The 26,802-nt window shown below is 47.4% G+C and overlaps 1 protein-coding gene across 2 annotated transcripts in view; it reads left to right on the forward strand.

Annotated features, from left to right (window-relative positions):
• Positions 1-26,802, forward strand: part of SDK1 (sidekick cell adhesion molecule 1) — a 715,166-nt gene that overhangs the window by 425,623 nt on the left and 262,741 nt on the right. For both annotated transcript variants that reach the window (XM_065923726.1, XM_065923727.1), the window contains exon 5: positions 3,262-3,395. In XM_065923726.1, coding sequence (XP_065779798.1) covers positions 3,262-3,395 — 134 coding nt within the window. The remainder of the gene's footprint in view (positions 1-3,261; positions 3,396-26,802) is intronic.

Genomic DNA, 26,802 nt, shown 5'->3' on the forward strand with positions numbered 1-26,802 from the left:
AGCACGGACCGGCACAGACCAGGCTGTGTGGCGTGGCCCCCTCCGCACGGAGCTGCTGTCCCAGGGCGGGGAGCGAGGAGAGCTGGACGTCAGCCCCGCTGGTGACCGCACGCCGTCACTGACTGTTTACGAATGCGTGTAAGAGTTGTATTAAAGGGGCGCGTAGGTCGCTTGCTCGTCATCACACCCAGGCTGCGGGCTGGCTCCCTCTGGCTCTCACAGCTCCGTCCTTCCTCCTGGTTTGTTCTCGTGCTCCCTCCTCCCGGGGCTGGAAGCACGGCCCCCGGCAGCCCCCAGGGAGGCAGAGGTCTGACCGGCCCCTGCACAGTCCTCCCGCTGGCCTCGTGGGGAGTTTCCTGGCAGCTCCTCGCTGTCTTCAGCGAAGCCGGGGTGGCAAGCCTGCTGCTGGGAGCGGGGCTGGCTTGACTCCTCATCGCGGGTTGCCTGGGAGGCTTGGGCACCACCGCAGATTCAGGGTCTCCCAGGAAAGAGGACCAAGCATGCACGCCTGGTACCCGCCCCACTGTCTTTAAAGGTGCTCTTCTTCTCAAGCATCACAACCATCGCCAGAATTGTGAATTAGTTGAATGTTGTTAGATATTTTAGTTTTCATTTAAAAATCAGTTCCTTTTGTATAAGTGCTCTGTTCAGAAAGAGTTGAATAGGCAGGGATAAAGTCTTCTGGGGAACTGATCCTTATTAATTTAATGTTCGGTAAAATTTGGGAATTTTTGTGGTATTCTTTTTGGCAATAGATAGATTTCTCTTCACAAGTTTTGACTTTACTACAGAAACTTAAAGCTGGAAGAAAAAATGAGCTTACAGATATAAATTATAATAGATGTAAACTTTAATATTTCTATTCTTTATGTACTTTTTTATTTTGAGTACCCTTGAAACAATGTCATAAATAATACAGAGAATTAATGGATATATTTTGGAGAATAATTCTGAGGAATAATAGGCGTATTTGAAATTACTATGGCAAAAATCAGATGTTAAAAAAAAGTTATGATATATTCAGTTTTTAAATTGTACTATTAAATGTGAAACTTCGTGTGTAATAAATAATTCGTATTTAATTTTAGGTGCCAGTGTAACATATACTAAAATAAAATGGAACAATTTCCATGGTTCTATAAAGGAATCTATAAAGGAGTTATAAATAATTATAGTAAAGCTTTTGTGAAATATTTTTATGGGACTAAAAATTGAAAACTTCTTAATAGGGAAATTTTCTTAAATGAGAAATGGGGTAAGTTAATCATAGAGACCTCAAAGCTAATATATCCTATGGGAACCCTGAATAAGCAGTAACTTCTTAAGATAATCTTAAAAAGTGTCTGAAAATCAAGAGATTTTGAAAAAGGTTTTGGAGGTAGCAGGAAGAAAAAGATGATTATTATGTTAAAATTTCTCATGGGAAGTTATTTATTTTGCATGTTTTTGGTGTTACTGGGATAGAGATCTTAGTTTACATGAAGCTGGAAGGGCTGTGACTATCTAGGATTAAAAGCGAACAAATAAAACTATTCACCACAGAGTCACACGGTTGTGGGAGGTGATACAATCCACTCCAGTGGCCCAGGATTTTTCTAGTGTTTTGAACATGAGGGCGTAGGCTGGAGGACTTTCAGTGCTCAGACTGTGAAGAAAGCGCTCTTCAGCAGACAAGGAAAAGATCACTTACCTTTGCTTTTTTGTTTTTTAACACAGGGTCTTACCACCTGCCAACCTCCTTAACTAGTACAAAGAATGCTTTAACCTCTGAGCCACAAGGGAAGCCCCAGTAAAAAGAATACAGAACTATAACATGGGCAAAGCATACCCATTTAATGAAAGGTTGCTCGGATTTATGAAATTTTTGTCTTGATTGCTCTTCTTCTTCTTCTTTTAAATGAGGAAGGGTGACAGCCTGTGTATGGGGTATGGTCGGCAGAACACCAGTCTATATGTGAGAAGACTTAGTCTTCCCTCTGGCATCGTCACCTTGCCGTGTTACCTTGATTGTTGTTCAGTCTGTCAGTAGTGTCCGACTCTTTCTGACCCCATGGACTGCAGTACTCCAAGCTTCCCTGTCCTTCACCATCTCCCAGAGCTTGCTCATGTCGATTGAATCAGCAATGCCATCTAACCATCTCATCCTCCGTCATCCCCTTCTCCTGCCTTCAGTCTTTCCCAGCATCAGGGTCTTTTCCAATGAGTTGTCTCTTCACATCAGGTGGCTAAAGTATTGGAGCTTCAACTTCAGCATCAGGCCTTCCAATGAATATTCAGGGTTGATCTCCTTTAGGATGGACTGGTTGGATCTCCTTGCAGTCCAAGGGACTCTCAAGAGTCTTCTTCATCACCACAGTTCGAAAGTATCAGTTCTTCGGGGCTCAGTCTTCTATATGGTCCAACTCACATCTGTACATGACCACTGGAAAAACCATAGCTTTGACTAGACGGACCTTTGTTGGCAGAGTAATGCCTCCGTGTTACCTTGGACAAACAACTTAACCTCTCTGCTCCTTGGTTTTCTCATTTCTAAAGAGAAGGTGTGTGGGTCAGATGTGTCCCAGGGGTGCCTTTTCACCGTAGGGTTGGAGTCTATGAGGACTCGGGGAAGATGACCTAGAATGTTTGTTTGCAGCTGAGGGCATGGGGAGAAGGCGCAGGAGGGCGTGCAGCCCTGAGGTTAGTGATTACGGGCAGACTGAGCTGACAGAGTCAGCACGGTGCCCACTGGCCACTCTGCTTCTGCCCAGGGGTCTGGAAGTAGCGGTACAGTGGCTCTAAGGGGGCTCCCTGGGAGTGGAGAGTCACAATAGCTCCCGTCGCTGGGGGTCCAGGATTTGGGGTCCAGTGTGACCAAATAGCTCTGCCTGAAGGAGAGAGGCAGCTCCTCCAGAGTTTCTTCTAACCCGTCTCGTCACGAATTCCCAGAGGAACCTCTGAGTGTGACAAGCCCTGGGTGTGTATGTTCCAAAGACTGTCTTCCCACAGCCGGGGTTGGTAGGGAGGTGGCGACCGGGGCTCCCAGAACCTGACCGTCAGGAGCGAGTGCATCGTTGGACCTGCGGAGGTTTCAGCCTCCACCTCACTCCTCAGGTTGGCCTGGGGATTCGTTTCTGTCCTCCTAGATCTCGTTTTAACTACAAAACGAACAGAAAAACCAGCTGTGGACACTCGTTTACAGTTGGCCTGTGACTTAACGGGCTTTGCGAAGAAGTTCTGTGCATGGGCCTTGACCCTGTCCCTCCCTCTCCCCTGACGCAGAGCCATCTCACTGGAGAACCAGCTGGTGATCCTGGCAGCGGCGGCCAGCGACGCGGGGGCCTACTACGTGCAGGCGGTCAACGAGAGAAACGGGGAGAACAAGACCAGCCCGCCCGTGCACCTGAGCGTAGCCAGTGAGTGCCGCAGCCCGCGGGGCCACGGGGCGGGGGCGGTGAACGCTGGGTACAGGTAGCAGCCGCCGACTCGGGGCGTTTTGCAGCAAGGCTCGCCTCTCTGGCTAGTGGTTATGGTTCAGGGTTGATCCAGTGTCTGTAGCTGCTTTCCTTGAAGTGACTGGCAGAAAATGTGAATCTGACCAGTAATTCTGAATGCAAGATCTTATTTGTTCGGGGGAACTTAAAGAAAAAAAATTTTTTTGCTTTCATACTCTGTTAATGTATGTTTTTTAACAACTGAACATCTTTGGGCTTATAAGGAGTTGTATTCGTGAAACTTATTTGGGATGAGATTAGGCCACAGGTTGTGTTATTTTACTTTAATTTTTAAAAACCTTTAGAAAATGTAGATATTAAGTTGCGTTAAAATTAGGAGTGTATCTTAAGAATAACTAAAAGCGTGGATCATGAAGAAAATACACACACCTCACAGTTAAATGTTCAGTTTATTTAAGGAAGTTTTAGTTTGAGGCAACTTAGTTCACATATTTGGCCTTCCAAAGAAGGCTCCAAAAATTGTCCTTGCAAGAGCTGATTGCCAGAGAAGTGGGGAATGATGAGAAGCGAGAACTCGGAGCCAGACGAGATCAAAGGTAAGTCTCAGAAGTGCCACCGATGTCTGCAGCGAGAAGCTTCGTGGTCGGAAAGGCAGGGACTGTGCTGTTGAGAAAACACAGCTGAGAGGTGGTTGTGGAAAATTTCAGAATACTGTGATCACGTCCGAACAGAGTGAGTGAAGTGAGTTTGACTGTATGGTGGTGGATTTCATCTCTTTAGAAAGCTCTTTGGAGGAATGGCTTTCCCCTGTGGTGGTTTTGTTTCATAGGTGAGCTCGACCACAGCATCTGCCTCTCCTGGTCCCCAACCGTGCAGATGCTTTAGGCCCAGCACAGCTCCTGGGAGAGGGTAGCCGGCACCGGGGTCAGGAGGCCGCGGGCACTGGCCGAGCGTGCCCTCGCCTGCCCCGCACGTGCCCGGCAAGTGCTACCAGGTGGCCCCCACCCTGCCTCGGCACCGAGATTCCTGGGAACTGAGTCCTCAGCTCCAGCCACAGAGGGCGCAGGTCTGGCCTTCAGCGGGCCTCTTGGGGCTGTGGAGAGCTGCATCCACTGATTCGATGTTGGGCTCACAGCGTCCAGTGCAGGTTGCTCTGCTGTTTAAAGGACCCCATGAACCAAGAATCGCAGTAGTAAAGAATGTGATTTATGAAGACTTTTCAATACTAACAATAAAAGATGGAAACTGTGTTATTAAATAGACTGTGATAACTTTAGTCATTTCCAACTTATATCATTAGAACCATTTATTCTGTTTAGCAAATCTGATTCAACACTCAATTGCAATGTACGTACTAGGCTAATAATAGGTCAGATTAGTAGAATTCTGAGTCAGAAGCAAAAAAATTGACCTTAGTCTATTAGAGGAGGGGAAATTGCACACATATTCTGGTTAACTTGATGCTGACATCACAAAGTTATGAAACAGTCCACACCTAGTAGCTTCCTAAAGGGCCAGAAAATGGAGCCAACACAGTGGATTTGCAGGTTGCCATGCTAACACAGTACCATGCCTTAGATAATTGGAATATGTAAATTTTTTAATAATTTCAGTGTCTAACCAAGAAGCATTTTAGAAGCAGCTCATAAATATTATAATTAACTGCCTTGCATTTTGTTCCCGTGTGTATTTTTATCTTTTTGTTGGCACCAGGTAAAATGTGTAGAAGGTGAGATATAAGGAAGTGATGATATAGATAGACTTATTTTAAATCTTAGGAGAAGATCTGCATTCTGTCTGCTTTTGTGTTCTTTGCTCTTTATGAGGACCAGATAGAGCGTGACAAGTAAGGAGATTGAGGAGACAACCTTGTTTTAATTCTTGAGTGAACTGGCCTGTTGACGTATTAGATTTCCCTAAAAGTTAAACACCACCCAATCATGCATTTTCTCACTGGAGTTCTATTTGGAAAACCTCTTAAAGATCAGAAGTCTTGATAAATCTGCAGAAAACCCCAGAATTGCTTGTTTATTTATTTTTACTATTATTTGTTTCTGTTTTAAAATTTTGGACCTTGCTCTGCAGCTTGTGGGATCTTAGTTTCCTGACCAGAGATCGAACCCACGCACTCTGCAGTGGAAGCACAGAGTCCTAACCACTGGCCCTCCAGTGGACTGCCAGAGAGGTCCCCGGAAGTGACTGTTTAAATTTTTCTTCTCTCTGGACTGTGGGGAACACTGTGGGGATGGGGGTCACTGTCGTTTGGGACTCCCCTGCCAGCACCGTGTGAAATACGAAGGGTGCATCACCTCCACTGGATTTATTATGGAATTATAAGCAAATAATGAATAAAATTTAAATTATAGTAAAAATAAACTCCATAAATTTATTATGGAACACTCTTGAGACCTGTTCATGCAGACAGTAAGATGCAGTGTGTTCTTCAGACCTAGACATCTTTTTTTCTCTGATGTAGGCCTCTTAAAAACACCAAGCAAGATTGATGAAAAATTTTAGAAACTTGCCAGCCAGCATTTCTGAAGAATCTAAAGATATTATAGCCAATTATCATTTAACGATGATAAATTTTCCCTTGGCATCAGGAGAGTAAAGTAGGGAACCTTTCTGTAGTGAATCTGATCAAGGTGGTAGGTTGCTGGCAATTAAATTCCTGCTGGTTTGCACTGCAATTAACTTAAAAGTGGAGAGAGCCACGCGGCCCACCTCTTGTCTGCAGTCCTCGTACTAAACTGCTCCTGTTGCCGGGACAGCCTGGCATCCAGCTGGAGCTGCTCCGGGGCCGGCCTTGCCTGGACCCACCCACGTGAGCGGTACCCTGTCACCCGGCCGGCGGGGAGACGATGTGTTTCCCTGCACAGCTGCGCGCTTCAGGGTAGCCTCACCACCTTCTCAGTGGCTGAATATTTTGGCTACACTGGACGCTTATGGGAAGCAAAAAGGTGGATATTAAAAATAAAATTTCGAGGCAGCACAACAATCCGAAGGGCCGTGCAGCCCCACTGTGGTACCCCCGCTGCTCCCCGCCCTCCCCCTTTACGTGGTTAAGAGGGTAAGTCACCGCGTCCTGCCAGGCGTTTCCTGCCTGCCAGGAAGGGGAGGACATCTCTGGGCTGTCCACCCCTGCACCCAGGGAAAGCCTGCCGCAATCACGGGGTGGATTCACTTTGAAGTTTTCATGTGACATGAAGCCAGCAGATGTTAAGGACGTAGGTGTACCGCTAAAGCACCCTGCATGAATTTTTCACGGCCGACTCCCGCAGCTCAGGTGGACGCCAGGAAAAGAATGGGCTGTGTTCGCCTGAGAGGACGCGTTTCCACTCTGAGGTCAAACCCAGGCAAGCTTCATACACCTGTCAACCTGCGCTTGGTTTTCCCTCTGAAGATTTTACATTGAGTTAACTCGTGTGGATCAGATCTTCCAAACTGAATTAATCTGTGAATGAAGAGTTTCTTTTTTAAAAGAAAAGGAAAGGCAGAGTTTAGGAGATGAGACGAGTTCTGCACAGTGATTAACCAATTATTGTTTAAACGCCACCATACGTGCCTTACACATCATCAGCTCTGACCTAGTCTTCAGAATGTCCAGCATAATGAGACTCTCTGCTGGGGACGAAGCTTAGATTAGAAAAGAAATGACTGCCTCTCTCCTTCCCCGCTTTTTTCACCTCTCTCATTTTAATGTCGCCTCTTCAAACAACATTTGCAGATAGGATATCATTTCAACTGATCCTCCTTGAGGCTGGCAAACCCTTGCTTTTAATTCTGAAGACCACTTAACATTCTTTTGTCCTCTATAATGCTAATTTAACTGCAGACCTCATATATGGTTAGTAGTTGAAAGTGAATTCCTGAGAATAATGTCTGCGAACGTTTGTCCAAGAGGCCTGCCCTCTACAGCATGGCTTTCGTGTGCCCGGATAAAATTCTGTCTTAGTTTCTTCATGCCTCTAACATCACAGCAAGAGAGGGGATCTTTGAGCATACGCCTTTCACTTGTTCTTCGACACAGGCTGGATGCCCAAAGTGATAGGAATGATTTGAAATGTTTTTAGAAAGCAGTCTGGAGGTAGTGTCTTATTATAAACGACCAATTTCAGATCCAGCTATGAGTTTATAGGTTACATGGTACCTCACCACCAGAAAATTCAGAAACGTAAAAACAGGAAGTGTCCTTCACAGTAGAATTTAATCGTTGAGCTTGTGCGTGCTAAGTCGCTTCAGTTGTGCCTGACTCTCAGTGACCCCATGGACGGCAGTCTGATGTGTGTACACTGAGGCTGTGTGAAGTATGCGCGTGTTTCACACCAGAAGGTGACAGATACAGAAGGGTGAAGACGACGGTGCCTTCAGTATCCTGTGAATCATGACGGCTTCGTTCCATCTTAAGTTCGTGTCTCAGGACACAATATACACTTGGCGAATGGAAACCCATATCTTGCTTGGTCCTCCTGATAATGTTCAGCTCTCTGGACAGGCTCTTCAACATCTGATTACAGAGGACAGTTTGTCCTGGAACGTGGCTGATCACGAGCACGGATGTCAGTGTTCCCATTTGTGTTTCTGCGGCTCCTTTGCGCTAGACTTGTGACTCAGGTCTGTGACTTCCCCCAGGTGTACTTTGTATCCAGTTGTCTACCCTGTCAGAGTTAGTTTAGTTAAAACACACAAATACATAAACCAACCTACCAGGCAAAGATGAAACCACAGCCCCTTGGAAAGTTCTGAAAGCAAACAGATATATGGAGGCATCCTGTCCGCCTTGAAAACGAGAGCTTTTAGATCTGCCTCGGGGCAGCTTGCGAGCAGTGTGTGGTGGGCCATCCCACTGGTAGACCCCCATCTGCATGATAGCATTGACGATTAGTTCTTTTCTTACGGTTCCAGTCCAAAAACACAAGTGAAAATGCCAGTTTTAGTGTATGTGTCCATGGTGGTGGATGAGGTTTGGAATAAGCGTACAGCTGGGGATTCTCAACCAGACTTGAGAAATAAAGGTCAAAGTGACGAAAAATAACGAGGCCCTGATTCTCTCCCCACATGTGCAAGGCAAAGCTGGGTTGTTTTTTGTCTACTCATTTTCTCTCTGTCGGACTCCCGTCTCTTCTCAACCCAAACTGTCTTCCTTCCCCCTCCGTGACTTATTTCAGTCTAATATCATCCTTGGTAAATCCTGGGGTGTTGGGTTCAAGCATGAGTTGTAATTTGCCCTCAGCTTTCAAGCACATTTGGGGTGCCCGACATCTCCACTCTCCCAAAGCAGTGCTCCTCACATGGGCTACGATGCCCCCCAGGGTGCACAGAGACTTCAAGATGATGAGCAGTCTTGTGTAATTCTCAGGGCAGCTGCTTCCTCATCCCCTTTGTAAAGATCAGATCATCCTGGGGGTTGATTCTCTGGGAGTCCGGTGGTTACGACTTGGTTTTCACACCGCCTGGGTCCAGATTCGAACCTTGGTTGGGGAACTAAGATCCCAGAAGCCGCAGCATGGCTGATGATAATAATTAAAAGTTAAAAATGAAAACCAGGTCGTCCTAAGGATGCCCCAGGTGTCGGGGGACTCTTCTCACCATTGGACTCTTCTCACCATTGTCCCTCTCCTGTGGGCGTGCATCCCACTCTTCCTGAATCTTCAGGCGTCATCTGAGGGAACAAACTCCAGGTGCCAAACAAAGGGGTAATTCAAAGTGTCAGTGTCAGAACTGAGACAGTGAAGTACTCTAATAGCTGGGAAGTAAATCCTTTTATAAATCAGGTGTTTTCAATTCCCTGCTGTCTACAAAATGAGGCAGAACCCAAAGGCACTGTCAGCTGACACTTTATTATAAGTAATCTTCAGTGATCGATCGCCAAGTGACAGAAAGTCCACTTGCTCTCGATATGGGAAGGCATTTCCAGACCTTCTGCAGTCTGGGGACTGCCTCACTCTACCCAGTGAAAAGTGAGAGGAAGGGGCGGTCGCTTCAGGCCGCGTGTTTAAGAGCTGGCAGGTCACCTTCATGCTCCCCCCGCCGTGGGGCCCACCGTGGCGGGGCCACGTGGAGACGGTGGAGCCGCCCGCAGGGCGGGCTGAATGAGTGTGTGGAAAGGATAGCCCTGGGGAGTCACCCCGGCTGTGTGAGACTCAATGTGCGTGGGAAGGGGCTTCCCTGGTGGCCCAGGGGTAAAGAACCCGCCTGCCAAAGCAGGGGACACGGGTTCCATCCTGGGTCGGGAAGATCCCCTGGAGGAGGGCATGGCAACCCACTCCAGCATTCCTGCCTGGAGAACCCCATGGACAGAGGAGCCTGGCGGGCTACAGCCCGTGGGGTCACAAAAGAGTCAGACACGACTTAGCGATGAAACTACAACCAGTGGAAAACAAAACTTTGCGTGCTAAGCACTGAGATTGCAGAGTTTATTTGTTACTGGAACAAAAAATAGTCTACATATCTGATAAATTACTCTGTGACTTCTGGTATACTCAGAGGAATTTAAACAACTGAGAGATATTTCTATAACAAAATTCCCTCCATTTTCATCTATTTTTTTATATGAGCAAAATTTCCCAGCAGTTATTTCTACAAAAAAGAAAAGGAGGATTAGAATCAGGGTAAACCTTGCTATCCATCTCATGCATGTCCTGTGATTTTTTTTCTCTTATATATAATATTCATCAAAATTTGTTATACATGTATTTGGGGTGGTGGTGCAAGTAATAATTGTAACAATAGCTGAGTTTAGAGCTTGAGATTTTTTTTAAACTCCGAAGGCTTTTGATTGCTGGGAAATTTTTAATTTATATATATATAGTTTTTCAGAGGCTGTGATAGGGTGATCAATAAAATACTTTTAATCACTAAATATAATAAATTAGGATAAAATTCTGTTGGAGGGATATAATGGAAACACAAATTCAGAAAGGAAAATAGAAAAGAAATGGAAACTTTCTATTAAAAATTAGAGCTTGTTCATGTGTGTTTAAATGGGTGTTGATGTCTATCAAATCCTCAAATATTTAGGTTCCTTTGGATACATATAACAGAGTACTGCAATGGTTTATATTATTATAATATACTAGAACATTAAAACATTAATATACACTGAAAATTATATTCTTTTTTTTCAAAAATTATATTTTTTTTCCAAAAATTACATTCTTTTTTTTCAAAAATTATATTCTTTACACTCCTTCAAATCTGTGTTTAAAAATTTTAAATATCAACTTATGCTATGGAAATGATAAGATGGTTTTTTTAAAATTCTTTAACATTTAACAAAATTCTTTTAATTAAAACTTTTCTAAGCTATATCAGACTTGATCTTTTCTAATTTATAAATAAGCTTTTGAGCGACTCCTCAAGGGCCCAGGTACTCATGCTCCTTGAGATAAAAATAGGTGTTTCACATACGTTTTCCTCCTGAAATTCCACATCCGCCCTGGGAGTTAATGATCCACCCATTCCAAAGCTGAGGGCGTTAAGGCCCTGAGAGGTTAGGCTACTGACAGAAAGCACAAGGAGTTAAATGGAGAGTTGAGAATTCAAGTCAAGGTCTGTCTGACTCCCAGACTCCCTCGCTGGGGACCCGGCTGGGCCCGGCCCTTGGTGTCAGCTGTGCACTGATGCGGGCAGCCCACGGAAAAGGCTACCCGCGCGGGCAAAGTGGCCGCTCCCCGAGGCAGCGCCCGCTGTGGTCTGGAGGCTCTCTGTCAGGAGCTCTTTCACACCTGGCCTCAGGGGAGGTGGCTGTGCTTTATTTTTATTTTTTTTTATTTTATTTATTTTTCAGTGGGTTTTGTCATACATTGATATGAATCAACCATAGAGTTACACATATTCCCCATCCCGGTCCCCCATCCCACCTCCCTCTCCACCCGACCCCTCTGGGTCTTCCCAGCCCACCAGGCCCGAGCACTTGACTCATGCCTCCCACCTGGGCTGGTGGTCTGTTTCACCACAGATAATATACATGCTGTTCTTTCGAAACATCCCACCCTCACCTTCTCCCACAGAGTTCAAAAGTCTGTTCTGTACTTCTGCGTCTCTTCTTCTGCCCTGCATATAGGGCCATCGTTACTATCTTTCTAAATTCTGTATATATGTGTTAGTATGCTGTAATGTTCTTTATCTTTCTGGCTTACTTCACTCTGTATAATGGGCTCCAGTTTCATCCACCTCATTAGAACTGATTCAAATGAATTCTTTTTAACGGCTGAGTAATATTCCATGGTGTATATGTACCACAGCTTCCCTATCCGTTCATCTGCTGATGGGCATCTAGGCTGCTTCCATGTCCTGGCTATTATAAACAGTGCTGCGATGAACATTGGGGTGCACATGCGGCTGTGCTTTAAAAAGCGAGAGCTTCTGTTTTGACGCCAGAGCCACTCCCGCTAACCATTCAGTCCCGGTAAAGGCCGTGTGCGGTCCGTGCAGACACAGTGTGGAGCCTGGCCCCGTTTTTAACCAGCTGGGGTTGGCCTGGGTGGCCTGGACTCAGACCCCGCTCACCGGGACCCAGGAGTGCTGGGTGGTGGTGTTTCCTCAGTAGCGCGTTGGACACCGCGTGGGCCGTCCGGTAGGGTGTGACTGGTCTCAGCGTGTTTCCCACAGGCACGGTTTTGCTCCCCCACTTCCCAAGCCTTACTGTTGACCCGCTGGGTGCATTTTGCAGAGTGAGTGAATGAGACGCCCCCCTGGAGTGAGGGGACCACATGGGGGACGTCCATTCACCAAGCAGATTCTGATCAGCTGGATGCAGTAAATGAGCCATAGTATTCATTTACTTCTCCCAATTATAGCATGATTATTTAAGGGCACAAATAAATTAGGCAGTGATTTGCCTAATCAGATTTTTTACAGACTCTTCCACAAAGCTCAACTTTAAGAATTTCTCCAAAAACCCTCTCCTCCTGCCCCTTTACTAACCGTACCAATTCAGGTGATTATATTCAGATATGTGTTTATTGTTTGATTGCACTGGGTCTTCGTTGCTGCCCTCAGGCTCTCTCTAGTTACAGCAACTGGGAGCGACTCTTGGCTGCGGTGCACGGTCTTCCCACTGAGGTGGTTGCTCTCGTTGCGGAGCGCGGGCTTCAGCAGTTGCCACGCACGGGCTCCTGAGTACAGGCTCAGTAGTGGCTGCACATGGGCTTGGCTGCTCCACGGCATGTGGGATCCTCCCAGACAGGAATCGAACCTGTGTGCACTGCAACTGCAGGTGGATTCTCATCCACTCCACCACCAGGGAAGTCCCTGTAGCCAGATATTTAAACACACGGCTCTTGAGGCAGTTGGAGAAATGTAAATAGAAGCACCCCTAACGACTTTTACCCTTGATTTTGGGGTCCAGTGTCTTAAACATAGCCAACAGCCACATCCTAAATTTAGGTAACTGAGAATTGAAGAACAGTTCACTATAGGCTCATAATATGCAAACATAAGATTTCAAAGCTTAATAACATTTGGAGAGCAATGCAACATTATAACTCAGTATTATAACATTTTAACTTACTATATACTTATGCAGTAAGTATCTTCCTAGTTCTGACCCCTTTGGGTGTTACATTCACTGAAGCACTGAAAGCCTGCTTTCCCTGACACACGGTAATTGATACCGAAGATAAGGAGTTTTTAGATGGCACAGACAAAGGGGATGGAAAATTGAATTTTCTGTACAGTCATTTTATGAACTCTAACATCTACTCATTGTCCATCTTGTCTGAGGAAACCCCAAGCAAAGTCATAGTTATCATCTGAGATGAGACCGCAGAATTAGTCATTAGTTGTAAATGTGGTTTTCTCAATTGTTGAATAAAAATGATGCACACTTCCCAGTACCGTTTGTTTTTATGAATGAGTTCAATATTCTGAATCTGATAATTCAGAAACATCTGTTTAGCTTCTCTTCCTTAGGCCTTTTTGGGGTTTTCCAAGTCCAGCTTGTAGATTATTTAGAGAGCAGAATTGTTGTCAATTTGTAAAATCATAGTGAAAGTCCTCAGTCTGGTTGCTGCCTTGAGTAGGCAGTCTGATGTTTGGTCATCTTCTGGTAACTGCTCAGACCTACCTTTACCGCTTAGTCATAATGTTTTATTACTGATCACAATAAATGATGTTCTTTTGGCTCTTACAGAAGGCAATTACAACAGGTAATTAAAATTGTAGATCTTTACACGGTGGCTGAGACTATTAAATCAAATCTTAAGAAAATCAGGTAAAATGTTGTTAAAGAGAGGGGCCACTTAGCTGCTATGAAGACCATTACCAGATCCAAAGTGCCGGATTCCCCTGCTTTTCCAAGAACACTTTGTATCTGAGGGGTAAAAAAGATGGAATTTATGTCATAAATAATAGGAGCCAGAAACTGATCTTAAGAAGCAGACCCTTTCTGTGTTCCAACTGGTGAGTCCATAGCATGGTCTCTGCGTGTGATTCTTTGTCCTTTCAGGCAGTTGTCCTGCCTGTGCCCTCACCTCTCATGGTCTTCAGGAATATCCTGCTTGGCACAAAGTCAGTCCCCATGCTCAGAGCCTCGGGTAGCTCAATATCGGGCAAAGCAGGGCGTCCATGAGTGTAAGAAGCGTGACTTCTGATGGTCAGTGTGACTTGCTGTTGGCCCAGGAACGTCAGGCAGGCGTAGCTCCTTACGGTGGATTCCGAGGACTGCTATCTTCTGTAGTTTTATAGGATCGCAGATACGCGAGCTAGGGCTTTTCTGGTTCACCTTAGTTGCAGATGAGAATGGCCGTCTGGGGAGCCTGAAGGATGTACTGTGTGGTTTTCCCAGGGAGCAAGACACAAACAAAAACCCAGAGCAAGACCTCCGGTGAAAGGATGACTGTTTTTCCACTTTGGTCCCCGACCTGAACCTGGGAGGAGGAGTCAGAGCTCCAGAAGAGATGAGTCGGTGGGGCGCCCCAGACCGCTGACCCCGCAGCTGGGTTGTCTGTCTGTTTGCCCGCTCTCCTGATAATGGGGTTCATTGAGCTCTATCCCAGCTGGTATTAAATGACCCTCTGCCTGCAGCTCCCTTCACTTCCCTTGAAAGACTGTCCACACGCTAATGTGTCTCTGCATCAGGGTGTCACTCAGGGGCTGTATTGACTCAGACAGGGCTGAATCACACCAAGGCTTGCTCTCATTTGCAAGGGTTTCCAGCACTAATGTGCTCCAGGATTCAGCCTGCTGCCTTTCCATTTCTTCAGACTTTGGGAAGCACCCTGATTAGTCAGAGTGTCCTACGAATGAAAACCATACAAACAGGCTGCCCTTTGGTTAATAGCTCATTTAAGAAAGTTTAGTGGTTTACTCAGGAAGACCAAACTCAATCGAGGAAAACATCCTCAGAAAAACTTACACAAAAAATGTTACCATCATTGAGAAATATAAAATGAATAGGCAATAGTTAGAGTCTTTCATTCCTCTGTTCATTTTCAGCACCGCATTAAAAGCATTATGATGGTAACCATGCTCTTAAAAAGATGAAGGCAGGAGTTCTGCTCTCTTGAGCTCTGTCCTGGCGTTGAGATCAGCTGGGCTGAATCCACCTCTGAAGTCTGTACCTGAAGGACTGGGTGGGACACCAGTGTGCCCCCAGGCTTCAGTGCCGACTGGTTGGTGCCCCCTCCCTGCTGGCCTGATGGTCATTAGACGTCTTGAATCCCTGGCGCGGAAGAGCGCTCAGGATGCAGAGATAAGCAGCCGGACCATCACTGCGGGAGCAGCTGGCATCCTCTGCCCTTCCGGAGTCACCCCGTGTTCAGCCCCGAACACCTGAGGAGGAGCAGTCAGAAGTGCTGCCGCGTCGTCTCCTTGGCTTCTTTCTCATTTTTCTTCCAAAACGTGTAACCCCCACTTAAGAACTTCAGACGTCCTTCCTGGTATTTTGTTCAGAAAACGCTGAGCACCTAATATCTACCAGGTGTTATACTCGACACTGAGGAAAGTAAATGAGTGAATGAGACACGTGTGGTTCTTAGGACTTCCCCAGCAGTCCAGAGAGGTTAAGACTCCACGCTCCCAGTGCAAGGGCCATGAGTTCGATCTGATCAGGAAACTAAGATCCTACATGCTGCCATACATGGCCAAAAAAATAGGACACATGTTTCTTGTCCTTCCTGAGCTCTCCTTTTCTGGAGGAGAGGCACATCCATGAGCATATGTTGAGAATCAGTCAGTTCAGTTCAGTTGCTCAGTCGTGTCCGACTCTTTGCGACCCCATGAATCATAGCACACCAGGCCTCCCTGTCCATCACCAACTCCCAGAGTTTACTCAAACTCATGCCCATCGAGTCGGTGATGCCATCCAGCCATCTCATCCTCTGTCATTCCCTTCTCCTCCTGCCCCCAATCCCTCCCAGCATCAGGGTCTTTTCCAAGGAGTCAACTCTTCACATGAGGTGGCCAAAGTATTGGAGTTTCAACTTCAGCATCAGTCCTACCAATGAACACCCAGGACTGATCTCCTTCAGGATGGACTGGTTGGATCTCCTTGCAGTCCAAGGGACTCTCAAGAGTCTTCTCCAACACCACAGTTCAAAAGCATCAATTTTTCGGTGCTCAACTTTCTTCACAGTCCAACTCTCACATACATACACAACCACTGGAAAAGCCATAGCCTTGACCAGACGGACCTTTGTTGGCAAAGTAATGTCTCTGCTTTTTAATATGCTATCTAGGTTAGTCATAACTTTCCTTCCACGGAGTAAGTGTCTTTTAATTTCATGACTGCAGTCACCATCTGCAGTGATTTCGGAGCCCAAAAATATAAAGTCTGACACTGTTTCTACTGTTTCCCCATCTATTTCCCATGAAGTGATGGGACCAGATGCCATGATCTTAGTTTTCTGAATGTTGAGCTTTAAGCCAACTTTTTCACTCTCCTCTTTCACTTTCATCAAGCGGCTTTTTAGTTCCTCTTCACTTTCTGCCATAAGGGTGGTGTCATCTGCATATCTGAGGTTATTGATATTTCTCCCGGCAGTCTTGATTCCAGCTTGTGCTTCTTCCAGCCCAGCGTTTCTCATGATGTACTCTGCATAGAAGTTAAATAAGTAGGGTGACAATATACAGCCTTGACGTACTCATTTTCCTATTTGGAACCAGTCTGTTGTTCCATGTCCAGTTCTCACTGTTGCTTCCTGACTTGCATACAGATATCTCAAGAGACAGGTCAGGTGGTCTGGTATGCCCATCTCCTTCAGAATGTTGAGAATACAGCATGTTAAATGCCAAATGGGACACTTCTCTTCCAAGGCCAGAGAAGCATTGTTAGCAGAACTCTGTCCTCTTGTCTCCCATTGATGGAGGGACGCAGCACCAGTGAGGTGGTTACGAGAGGACATCCGGGGCTGGACCGCGCTCCGTGGGGCTGGGGACATTGGAACTGCCGTCCTGGTGGCCGCTCCCCCGGCTTCAAGTCCGCATCCCCTGCACCTCCTTCCTCCAGGTGCACTGTCTTCTCCCCCCCAGAACGTGCTTTCCACCAGGCCAGGGGATTTTCTGTTGCTCCACACGGCTCAAAGAATGCGTGGCAAGTAATAGGGACTCTGTAAAGACTTGTGAACGAGTGAAGCAAATGCATTGCTTTCTTCCCCGCCCTTGTTCTTCACCCTGCGCCATGGACCATTGTCTGTACTCTTTCGTTCTTTTTTTCCTTGATATTTATTTGCTTGGCTGTGTCGGGTCTTAGTTGCGGCACGCAGGTTCTCTGTTGTGTCGTGTGGGGTTGTCTGCTGCAGCTCACGGGCTCTGCGGTTGTGGTGTGCGGGCCTAACTGCCCAACGGCATGTGGGATCCTAGTTCCCTGGCCATGGATGGTACCCACGTGCCCTGCATTGCAAGGCCAATTCTTCACCAAGGGACCAGCAGGGGAGTCCATGAACCCTCTGCCCTTGACCTCTGCCACCCGTGGCTTCTCAGGGGCCTTCTCACCGCCTGGCCTCTTGTTCTTCTGCAGCTCCTTGTCTTTAGGTGTTTCAGCTCCTTTGGTCGGAGAAGGCCATGGCACCCCACTCCAGTACTCTTGCCTGGAAAATCCCATGGATGGAGGAGCCTGGTAGGCTGCAGTCCTTGGGGTCGCTAAGAATTAGACACGACTGAGCGACTTCACTTTCACTTTTCACTCGCATGCACTGGAGAAGGAAATGGCAACCCACTCCAGTGTTCTTGCCTGGAGAATCCCAGGGACAGGGGAGCCTGGGGGGCTGCCGTCTATGGGGTCGCACAGAGTCGAACACGACTGACGCGACTCAGCAGCAGCAGCAACAGCAACAGCAGCAACAGCAACAGCCCCTTTGGTTCTCTCCTCTCCCGCATGAGAGGACTCTCCATTGTCTCATCCTTGGGGGCAGTGTTCTGTTTTGTTTTTCTGCTGCTCATTTTTCCCCGGAGGACTCACTGATTCTGTGACTTTAACTGTCACCTTCGGTCAAATGTTCTCTCCCGACACTTCTCAGCGTTCAGTCCTTGCTAAGTAGAAAGTTGGATGAATGATTTTAAGTTTCCATGATGACTCTAAAATCCTGATTATCTTCTAACTGTTGAACTTCTTTGCTTGACTTAGTAAGGTGCCCTGACATGAAAGTCTCACCCCCACGCACCTCCTCAATTATTGATTGTTTTCTGTTTCATGGCTCCTTTTGGCCCTCTGGTCTCCGGCTTCCCTCTTTCTCTCTCTCTCTCCCTCGTCCAAGAGATTATGCAGCGACTGGTGGCAGGAGGAAAAGCGATCAGGAAGTCAGGCCCTGAGAACAGAACCCATGGTACTGCTGGACATTGTCACTTGGAAATTAAATTTGCCTGTGTCCTTCTACTTCCCACCTCAGAGTCTGTTCTTCTCTTAAATTCCCGACAAAGTCATCTCACCTGCTTCCTGTGTCCCCAGCTCTCAGCTGTCCCTGATCATGTAGTTAAATCCCAGATTTTTCCAGAATGCCCATCCATCCATCCATCAGTCCACTGCTTCTTTCACTCAGCACACTTGAGTTCATCCAGTACTTGGTAAGCGGTGGCGCTGTGCTGGCCCCTGACAACACACTGGTAATCCGGGCAGGCCGGACTCTGCTGTCAGAGCCTGCACTGCTGGGAGGAGACACACCAGCGCTTTCACCTGGGCGTCCTAAGCTGGAGGCGGACGTTCCCCACACGTCCTGAGTGTCTGCCCCTTCCTTTTCTAGTCCTTCTCCCGCTTCAAAAGGTAGGGTTGGTAAAGTGAAAGTGAAAGTCACTAGTCATGTCCGACTCTTTGTGACCCATGGACTATGAATTTAAATTCTCCAGGCCAGAATACTGGAGTGGGAAGCCTTCCCCTTCTCCAGGGGATCTTCCCAACCCAGGGATCAAACCCAGGTCTCCTGCATTGCAGGTGGATTCTTTACCAGCTGAACCACGAGAGAAGCCCAAGAATATTGGGGTAGGTAGCCTATTCCTTCTCCAGGGGATCTTCCCAACCCAGGTCTCCCACATTGTAGACAGACCAGCTGAGCCACAGGGAAAGCCCAAGGATACTGCGGTGGATATCCTATCCCTTATCCAGCGGATCTTCCTGACCCAGGAATTGAACCTGGGTCTCCTGCATTGCAGGTGGATTCTTTACCAACTAAGCTATCACAGAAGCCCTATGGTTGGTAAAGATGAAGCTAATATGTGCAAGATGTGTGTTGAGGCAACCCTTTTTGTGAGAAGAGTTCTATTAGTGTAGGCTTATATAAAGAAAACATGATAAAAATTTCAAGAGACAGGTTACATTAGAAATAAATAGAACAGATCAGTGGAATTACAGCCTCCGAGCTGTCAGTATCACTCTTCTCGGGAGTGGGGCCCTCCTGCAGGCAGAGTTGACCGAGCCCTGTGATGTGACTCAGCACCCGTGTGTCAGACTGTAACTTAAGAGATGGATAGCTTTACAGCTGGACCATTCACATACGTTCTTCATCTCTAAGCCATTCAACATGTGATCTATAGAAGCTGATTTCCTTATAACTTATGTGTTCTATGCATGACTCATATACGTGTGCACGAAATGACTCAGATACACGAGTTAGGACCCTCATCCTAGCCCAGGCTGCCACAGCAAGATGCCACGGACAAGGCGGTTTAGACATCGCCTCCCGGAGCCGGGTGCTTTCTGGTGAGACCCTTCTCCCTGCTTACAGACAGCCGTGTCCTCTGTGCACCCATCGGGGGAGGGAGGGAAGCGAGATGCCTGGCGTCTTTTCCTTTCTAATGAGGACACCAGTCCTATCAAACTGAGGCTGACCTCATTACCTCATTTTACCGTAATTCCTTCTGCAGAGGCTTGATCTCCGAAGCTAGTCACAGGGAGGGTTAGAGCTTCCACATATGGATTTTAGGGCTTCCCCAATGGTTCAGCAGGTAAAGAATCTGCCTGCAATGCACGAGACACAGGAGATGTGGGTTCAGTCCCTGGGTCGGGAAGACCCCCTGGAGAAGGAAGTGGCAATCCGCTCTGGTATTCTTGCCTGGAGAATCCCATGAACAGAGGAACCCAGCGGACTACAGTCCATGGGGTCGCAGAGCTGGACACAACGGAGCTCAACACAGCACGTGTGGATTCTAGGGGAAGACCACTAGTTCATAACCGCCCCCAATTTCTTCTCCCTGTTGCAGCTTCTTTCCTGAGGTCTTGGATCAGAGGTCCAGACTTCCCACCGGTGGGACATGTTTGCTCCTTGCCCGGGTCTCCTTTAGTCCACACAACACCTTAAAAACCCATGAACCAGTATTTAAGCATTGAGAGAGACTTTTCTGACCTCAGAAACTGTTTGACAAGTTGCCATCTCCCCCGGTGGAGCGGTCTCCCTGGCTGAGCACCTCCTCCCGAGGCAGAGGCTTCCCGGGGAGCGCACTGTTCTTTGTTTGGGGGAAACATTCATGTGGAATGTTGAATTATTACAGGTTTAAAGCTGTGAGACGGGCCGCTGTTGCAGAGTGAGAGAGAAGTCTCTTTGTTCTTGAGGGACTTGGGTGCTTGTGTTGACAGACCCGCTCCTTGGAGAGAAATGTTTCTGAACCTCCCTCCCCTGCTCTGGGGGCACCTGAGCTCTGAGCCGTGGGCCCTGGCACTTTCTGTGATGACGGGGGTCCTCTCTACTTGACCCATGCAGTGTGGCGGCCAGTTCCCGCCATACTCGAAATGTGACTGGAGTGTTTGAGCAAGCGAATTTTTAACTTTATGAATTTATTTTAATTTTAGTAACCACATGTGTCCAGAAAGTACCACACTAGACAGAACAGTCCTGTGAGAACAATAATACCATATACAGAGGGACTCACATTGAAACCACCTGCACGCGCCGCCTTTGGTCCCCGTCTGCTCCTGGAAGTGTGTAGAAGTGGCGAGGGCTTGTCGTGACCAGTGACACTCTGGCTCCAGCCCCCTCGTTGGTGTGAGTGGATGCACACCTGAGGTTCACGCGCTGAAGTTCTGCAGCCGTGGAGTGGCTTCCCGTGGGCGGGCTTCTGCTGGCAAAGACGAGTGGTCGGTCACTCCTCTGGGGCAGCTGCACTGCGCGCCTCCAGGGTCTATGATAATCTGCGTTAACGGCGCCCCAAAGAAGTGGTCAGCTCATGGCCTGTGCGGGGTACTTGGCAAGTGACTGATGACCTCATTACAGTTCCTTATGGAATATCTCATATGCTAGGCATTGGATAGTCAGGGAAGCCAAGGGTGAGAAGGTCATCTAATTAAATAGGTGATTAAAAGAAGCATGTGAGCCGCAATAGAGGGAAGCCCAGGTCATTACGGAAACCCCAAGGTGGACATCCAGCCCCATCTGGGGGACCCTGGGAAGGTGGTCCCTGCGGGACTGATGCTGACGGAGACCAAGGGTTGAGTAGGAGTTCGCCAGCTCGAGAGTTGGGAGGAGGCCGCCCTGATAGGGGCACAGCAGTGCCTGGGGTCAGCAGACCTGACTCTGTTCACGGCTGGGACACACTAGCTTCCAAGATGAGAGCTAGCTTCCAAGATGAGATCAAGGCTCTGTCCTAGCAGAGGCTCAGAGAGGCCTGTTCAGGAAATGTGAACAGCCTTAAAAACCCAGAAGATTCCACGTGGACACTGAAGAGCCGGTGGCCCTGGACCCACATGCCCTCAAGACAGCGGGTAGCTGGAGCGGCTGCTGCTCGAGTCTCGGTCCCGGATGGCCGCCCCGACAAGGACGCCAGCCAGGCGCCGGTTACTGCCCTTCTCGTAGCGGGACATCTTCTGCGGTGCCCAGTCTCTATCAGAAGAGGTGAACGGAAGTCAGGCAGAGAAGCTGGGAGCGTCTCACAGCGCTCGGTGGAGTCACTCCTGCTGCCTGGCTGCTGGGCGCCCTCTGCTCTCCGCTGACTGATGGGGTTCACCTCCACCCAGGGTCCTCAGATCGGGGCTCAGTTACCCCAGGGACCCCAGAGATGGCCAGGTTTCCGGGAACCAGTTTCTAGCCCCGCGTTCACGCATGGGCTGTCTCCCGGACGGGTCTGCCTGAGGAATCGTCTACAGCAAAGGAGCAGGGCATCCCCAGCCGCTTCTCTCCCGCCACACGAGGGAAGAGGCTGCGTCCCACCCAAGGCTGGTCTGTCTGCGCTGCACTGCTCGGGACTGTCAAGCCCTCCACTTGTCGGACGAAGGGTAACTTCAAACACTCGGGTCTGCGCTGAGAAAGCAGATGCCCTTAATACTGGGTAAGAGATCCTCTTGCCAGTTGGGTGGCTTACAGTTCTTAGCTTTCAACAAAATGGAAGGAGGACCTAGTCATGTTGTCAGCCAATAGATCATAAAAAATAATGTTTGCGGATAAATTACTGTGTGGCTTTGGGCATAGCCATCGGAACAATGTCAAAGAAGTGACTGACGTTGTTACAACGAAACTTCCATTCTCATCTACTTATTCATGAAAATAAGTTTTCTCGGTGCATACATTAATAAAAACAAAAAAACAGGAATAAAATTGATGCTGAACGCTTTCTCATTTTAGCTGGAAGTAATATTCATCCATGAATACATGAACTAATTAAAAAGAGAACAGTCTCATTCATCTCATTAAGAGATGCATTTCCAGTAGAATTTTACTTTCTATATTCAGTATTTTTCAAAATTTGTAATGATGTATGTTGGTTTGATTTATTAAATATTAATAATAATTATAATGGATAACCAACCTAGAAATTTTTTTAACATACAGAGTTTTAGAACTAAAGGAATTTGAAAAAAATGAAATATCTCTCCTTTCTTATGTAGAGAAGTGTGATGCAATGATAAAAGACTTTCAAACATAAAACATACTACAATGAATAGAATTCTGTCACAGATTGAAGGGGAAAAGAGAATGACATAAAATTTCTAGATGTTAAAAGGAGATTTTTAAGTGAATGAAGGCTGGCATCATTTCACACAGGAATCTAGGTCCCTTTTAGGTGCATGTGAAAATGACCTGAAGGTTTACTTAAAACACACCAGAAATTAAATGTCGTTGTTCAGTCTCTTAGTCATGTCCGACTCTTTGCGACCCCATGGACTGCAGCATGCCAAGCTTCCCTGTCCTTCACCATCTCCTGGATTCAACGTAACCATTTAAAGTATAAGCTTAAAAGATGTGAAAGGGATACAGAAGATATAGTTTCTCAAAACTCTCTTATGGTTGATATGGGCATAAATACATGAAACCCATGTTCAATGAAAGTGGTAGTGAGAGGTCTGTGCTTAGTTTGGAAATGAAAGTTGAAACAGGGAAAGAAGTGGGGCAGGGGGTGTGGAGCTGAGGACTGCTGACTGCCCTCCTGAAGGGGCCGGACAGTGGAAACGGGAGGTTCACTGATGAAGGACAAGTCACAGGAAACTCAGAAGTGCTAGGCTAATATATTTAACGATATCATAGGGAAAGCGACAGAATAGAATAAAAGTATCATTAAGTATATGACACTCTCCTTTACACTGGACACCCAAGAAAGTTACTGGGCTGGTTCAGGACTTTTTTTAAACACCCAGGTGATGTTACTATGTAGCCATTCCTGAAAATTATCAGACCAAACGCAAAGTATGGTCCTTGGACTGTAATTATCACATTGTCTTGGCTTGTTAGAAATGCAAAATTCTGAGCTTCATCTAACACCTACTTTATCAAATTCTGCATCTTAACAGGATATTTAGGCAATTCCTACTCTAAACAGTAAAGTTTGGGAAAACAAAGATTTCTAACATGTTCCCAGGTGATGCTGCTGACTGAATAGCTGAGTTCTCAAGTGGTGCTGTTCAGAGGTTCTGGAGCAAAGCTGCCCAAAGTGTTCTCTGGGGATCAGTAGCGTCAGCATCACCTGGATACTTGCTAGACACTCAGATTCCCAGAGTCTCACCCCGACCTAGTGACCGGCACCTCTGGGGCCAAGGCCAGGAATCTGTGGCTCAGCCAGCTCTCCGGATTCTGATACTAAAGCTTGAGCAGGACTGCTCTAGGGAGAACCCGCGTGGACCTGGACCGCTCTGAGCCTCCAGTTAGCTCAGAGAGATGGCTCGGAGTTTGAGACTGGAAAGGACGGCTTAACGAGAGACCTGCTGCCGAAACTGCCGTCCCAAGCGTCACTCGTCTCCAAGCCTGTGGCCACCCGTTCTGCTGCGGGCTCTGGATGCATAACAATGGGGAAAGCCACCTAGACACTGTGAGGAAGGTCTCAATCACCTCCCCCGCCCAGACCAGCAGCCCAGTCTGGCTGACATGCCGGCCGAGGGTGAGGAACACACCCAGCCTTCCTCACGCTGCGTCACTGGAATCGACTCCCTGACAGCCTGACAACGAGGCATCCAAGTCTGCATGGCAAAGAGAACGTGGTGTCGCCACACGTACAGCCAGAAAACGGCCGCGGCGTTTGTGGAGGCCCATCTCAGGAGAGCACGCGGCAGCCAGCAGAGGAGGGGGCCCAGCTCGCGTTCCCGGGGGCGGGTCGCCACGAGGCCTGCAGAAACCCCTCACCAGGCAGCTTGCATGGCGGGGAGCACGGGTCCAGCCAGGAGCCGCCTGTGGGACTCAACCGTCAGGGGCTTGTGCAGACCGGCGCCCCCTGGGCTCTCGACTTCCAGGGCGCTGGCTTAGCGCGGGGCCCGGTGCCGGCCCAGACGGGAGGACAGACTCACTCTCCTTGACTGTTGACTTCAGGATTCTGCAGAGCGTGAGCTCACCTGGCTTTGTCTTCTGGACCAAGTAGAATACCCTGGGTTCAGTTTGTCTTCTCTTTGGCTACAGATGGGATATGATTTATTAACTTTGTCTCTAGCGATTTTTAAAAAGGAACTTTTATTGTGGAAAAGAAATTGTTAAAATTTTATCACCTGTAAAATAGAACTTGGCTCTTTCTTCTCCAAATTAACTAAAATTGATGATATTCCTTCATTAGTTTTCATTCATTTTTCAGCAATCTGATTTTTTTTTTTTACTTGTAATGCTTTTGATGAAAATTAATTAGTTTCTTTTAGAACTGAAACAATACTATCAGAGGCACTCAGACATTGTTATACAAAAAGGCCTTATTATAAAGCTTAGCCTCCTGTCTGAGGGTTTGAGTCTATTTCGTAGCGAACCCAGTTCACGATGAAACTGCAGAGGCTTTTTGTTTTTTTCACTGCTGAGGATCCGGCTCAGTCTTTCCATCTGTAAAATGAGGAGTCTGAACCCTGTGAAGTCTAAATTTCTGTTTTATGAGCCCAACAAAACTAAATAAACTTTTATAGGCAAGTCGTGGGAAGAATATATACAAAGGCTTCTGTGACTATTATGATTAAATGATTAAACATTTTCTCAGCCCTGTAAAGAATACCAATCGAAAGCTGACTGGTGCAGCTCTAGGATTTTTCCCTGGGTGGGGGGGGCGATCCTCAAACAGGGCCGGGGGATGGGAGGAGGGGCGTGGACTCCATCAGAGGTCAGGCCCTGGACCGCAGGGGCTGGGACTTGCTGACCTGGCTCTCGGGGGACAGACACTGAAGCTTGGCGTCTGCACCTTAGCTGATCTTCTTCCCCAGATAAACGGCCTCCTACAACTTACTCTCTTTTGCAACACATCACTGTGAAACCAACCTTCAGCAAATCCAAAGGAAAATCCACTTCTCCAACCATAATTTCAGCAGCAGAGAATTTGGAGAGAACCGCCTTTGGAAGACCCCTTAATGCCAACAGCAGCCCCCAGCATGAGCCCCACCCACGGAGCATCGCTGTCCTGACAGCCTGAGAGACCAAACTCAAACCTACTTTCCTGCCATGTTTCTGATTTGGTCTGACCGAACAAGAGCCTTAATTCGGATAATATGTGCAATTATGTGTTCAAAATCCATTAGGAGTAAAACCTCCTGAATGAATCCAATCATTACCTAACTGATAAGTGTGCATTTCCCCCCCCTCCGCCCAAGAGAAGGGCTTTCCACGTAATACTTGGTCAGCCGGAATGTGTGTCTCAGCAGAGCATCCGCGGTCACACAGATGCAGAGGAGGAACCGGGCTCCGCGGCCTAGCCCAGAGAGGCCGCCGGCTGCTGGGCAGCTTCAGAGGAGGAGGGCCAAGGGCCGGGGCGGGTGAGGGTGGGGTCCCAGCAGGTTCTCGTGGACAGCGGGGTCTGAGCCAGGAGGCGAGGCCGCTTAAGCCAGCTGGTGAAAGAAATTAAAAACCTCATCTGGGCCTGTCAGTGGTCGGCCACACCCAGGGAAAGAACAGAGGGACGCGTGCGCCGTGGAGCTGGTCAGACGGCCTGCAGTTTGCTTGTGCTGAAAAGAGGTCCTGGACCTGCCCTAAGGGAAAGCAGGTCTTGACTCAGAGCCCCCAGGCAGTGGGTCTCCCTTCAGCATTCACATGGGATTCTCTCTGTGCAGTTTTTTCTAAATTTTTTTTTACAAGTGCAGACTAGTCAATTAAAAAGAAGCCCCATTTGCAGTGAATATTTATTTAACACTGAACAGGTCGCTTGCTATATGAGCCCCCCAAATAATAAAAGTAAAACATCTGAGTGAATAGGGAAAATTACAGGGTATGTGTAGGAAGTGACTGGATCCTCAGTATGAACAGGCTGAAAGTGTGGTTTCTGGAATAAGTTCAGTAGAAATGGTATCTTATTGGAGCTGCTTCCCTACACACAACTTTACAGAAATCCAATTTAATAATTTTAGACCATATTCCCAGTTACTTGAAGAAGGTTGGGTTTGCATGTCTTGATAACGCGTATATATTTCTGTTTGAAGTAAATGAGAGTATCTTGCACATAGCAGGAGGAAAAAGAGCCCAGAAGTTTTATTAACAGTAAGTTTAGGTTGCTGATAAATGACATGCTCTTTTATTTCCTTGAGCTGAGTAATAAAAAGGCTCACAGGGGACACACAGCCAGT

The sequence above is a fragment of the Muntiacus reevesi genome, chromosome 2 (assembly GCF_963930625.1).
Source record: "Muntiacus reevesi chromosome 2, mMunRee1.1, whole genome shotgun sequence".
NCBI classification, from domain to species: domain Eukaryota; kingdom Metazoa; phylum Chordata; class Mammalia; order Artiodactyla; family Cervidae; genus Muntiacus; species Muntiacus reevesi.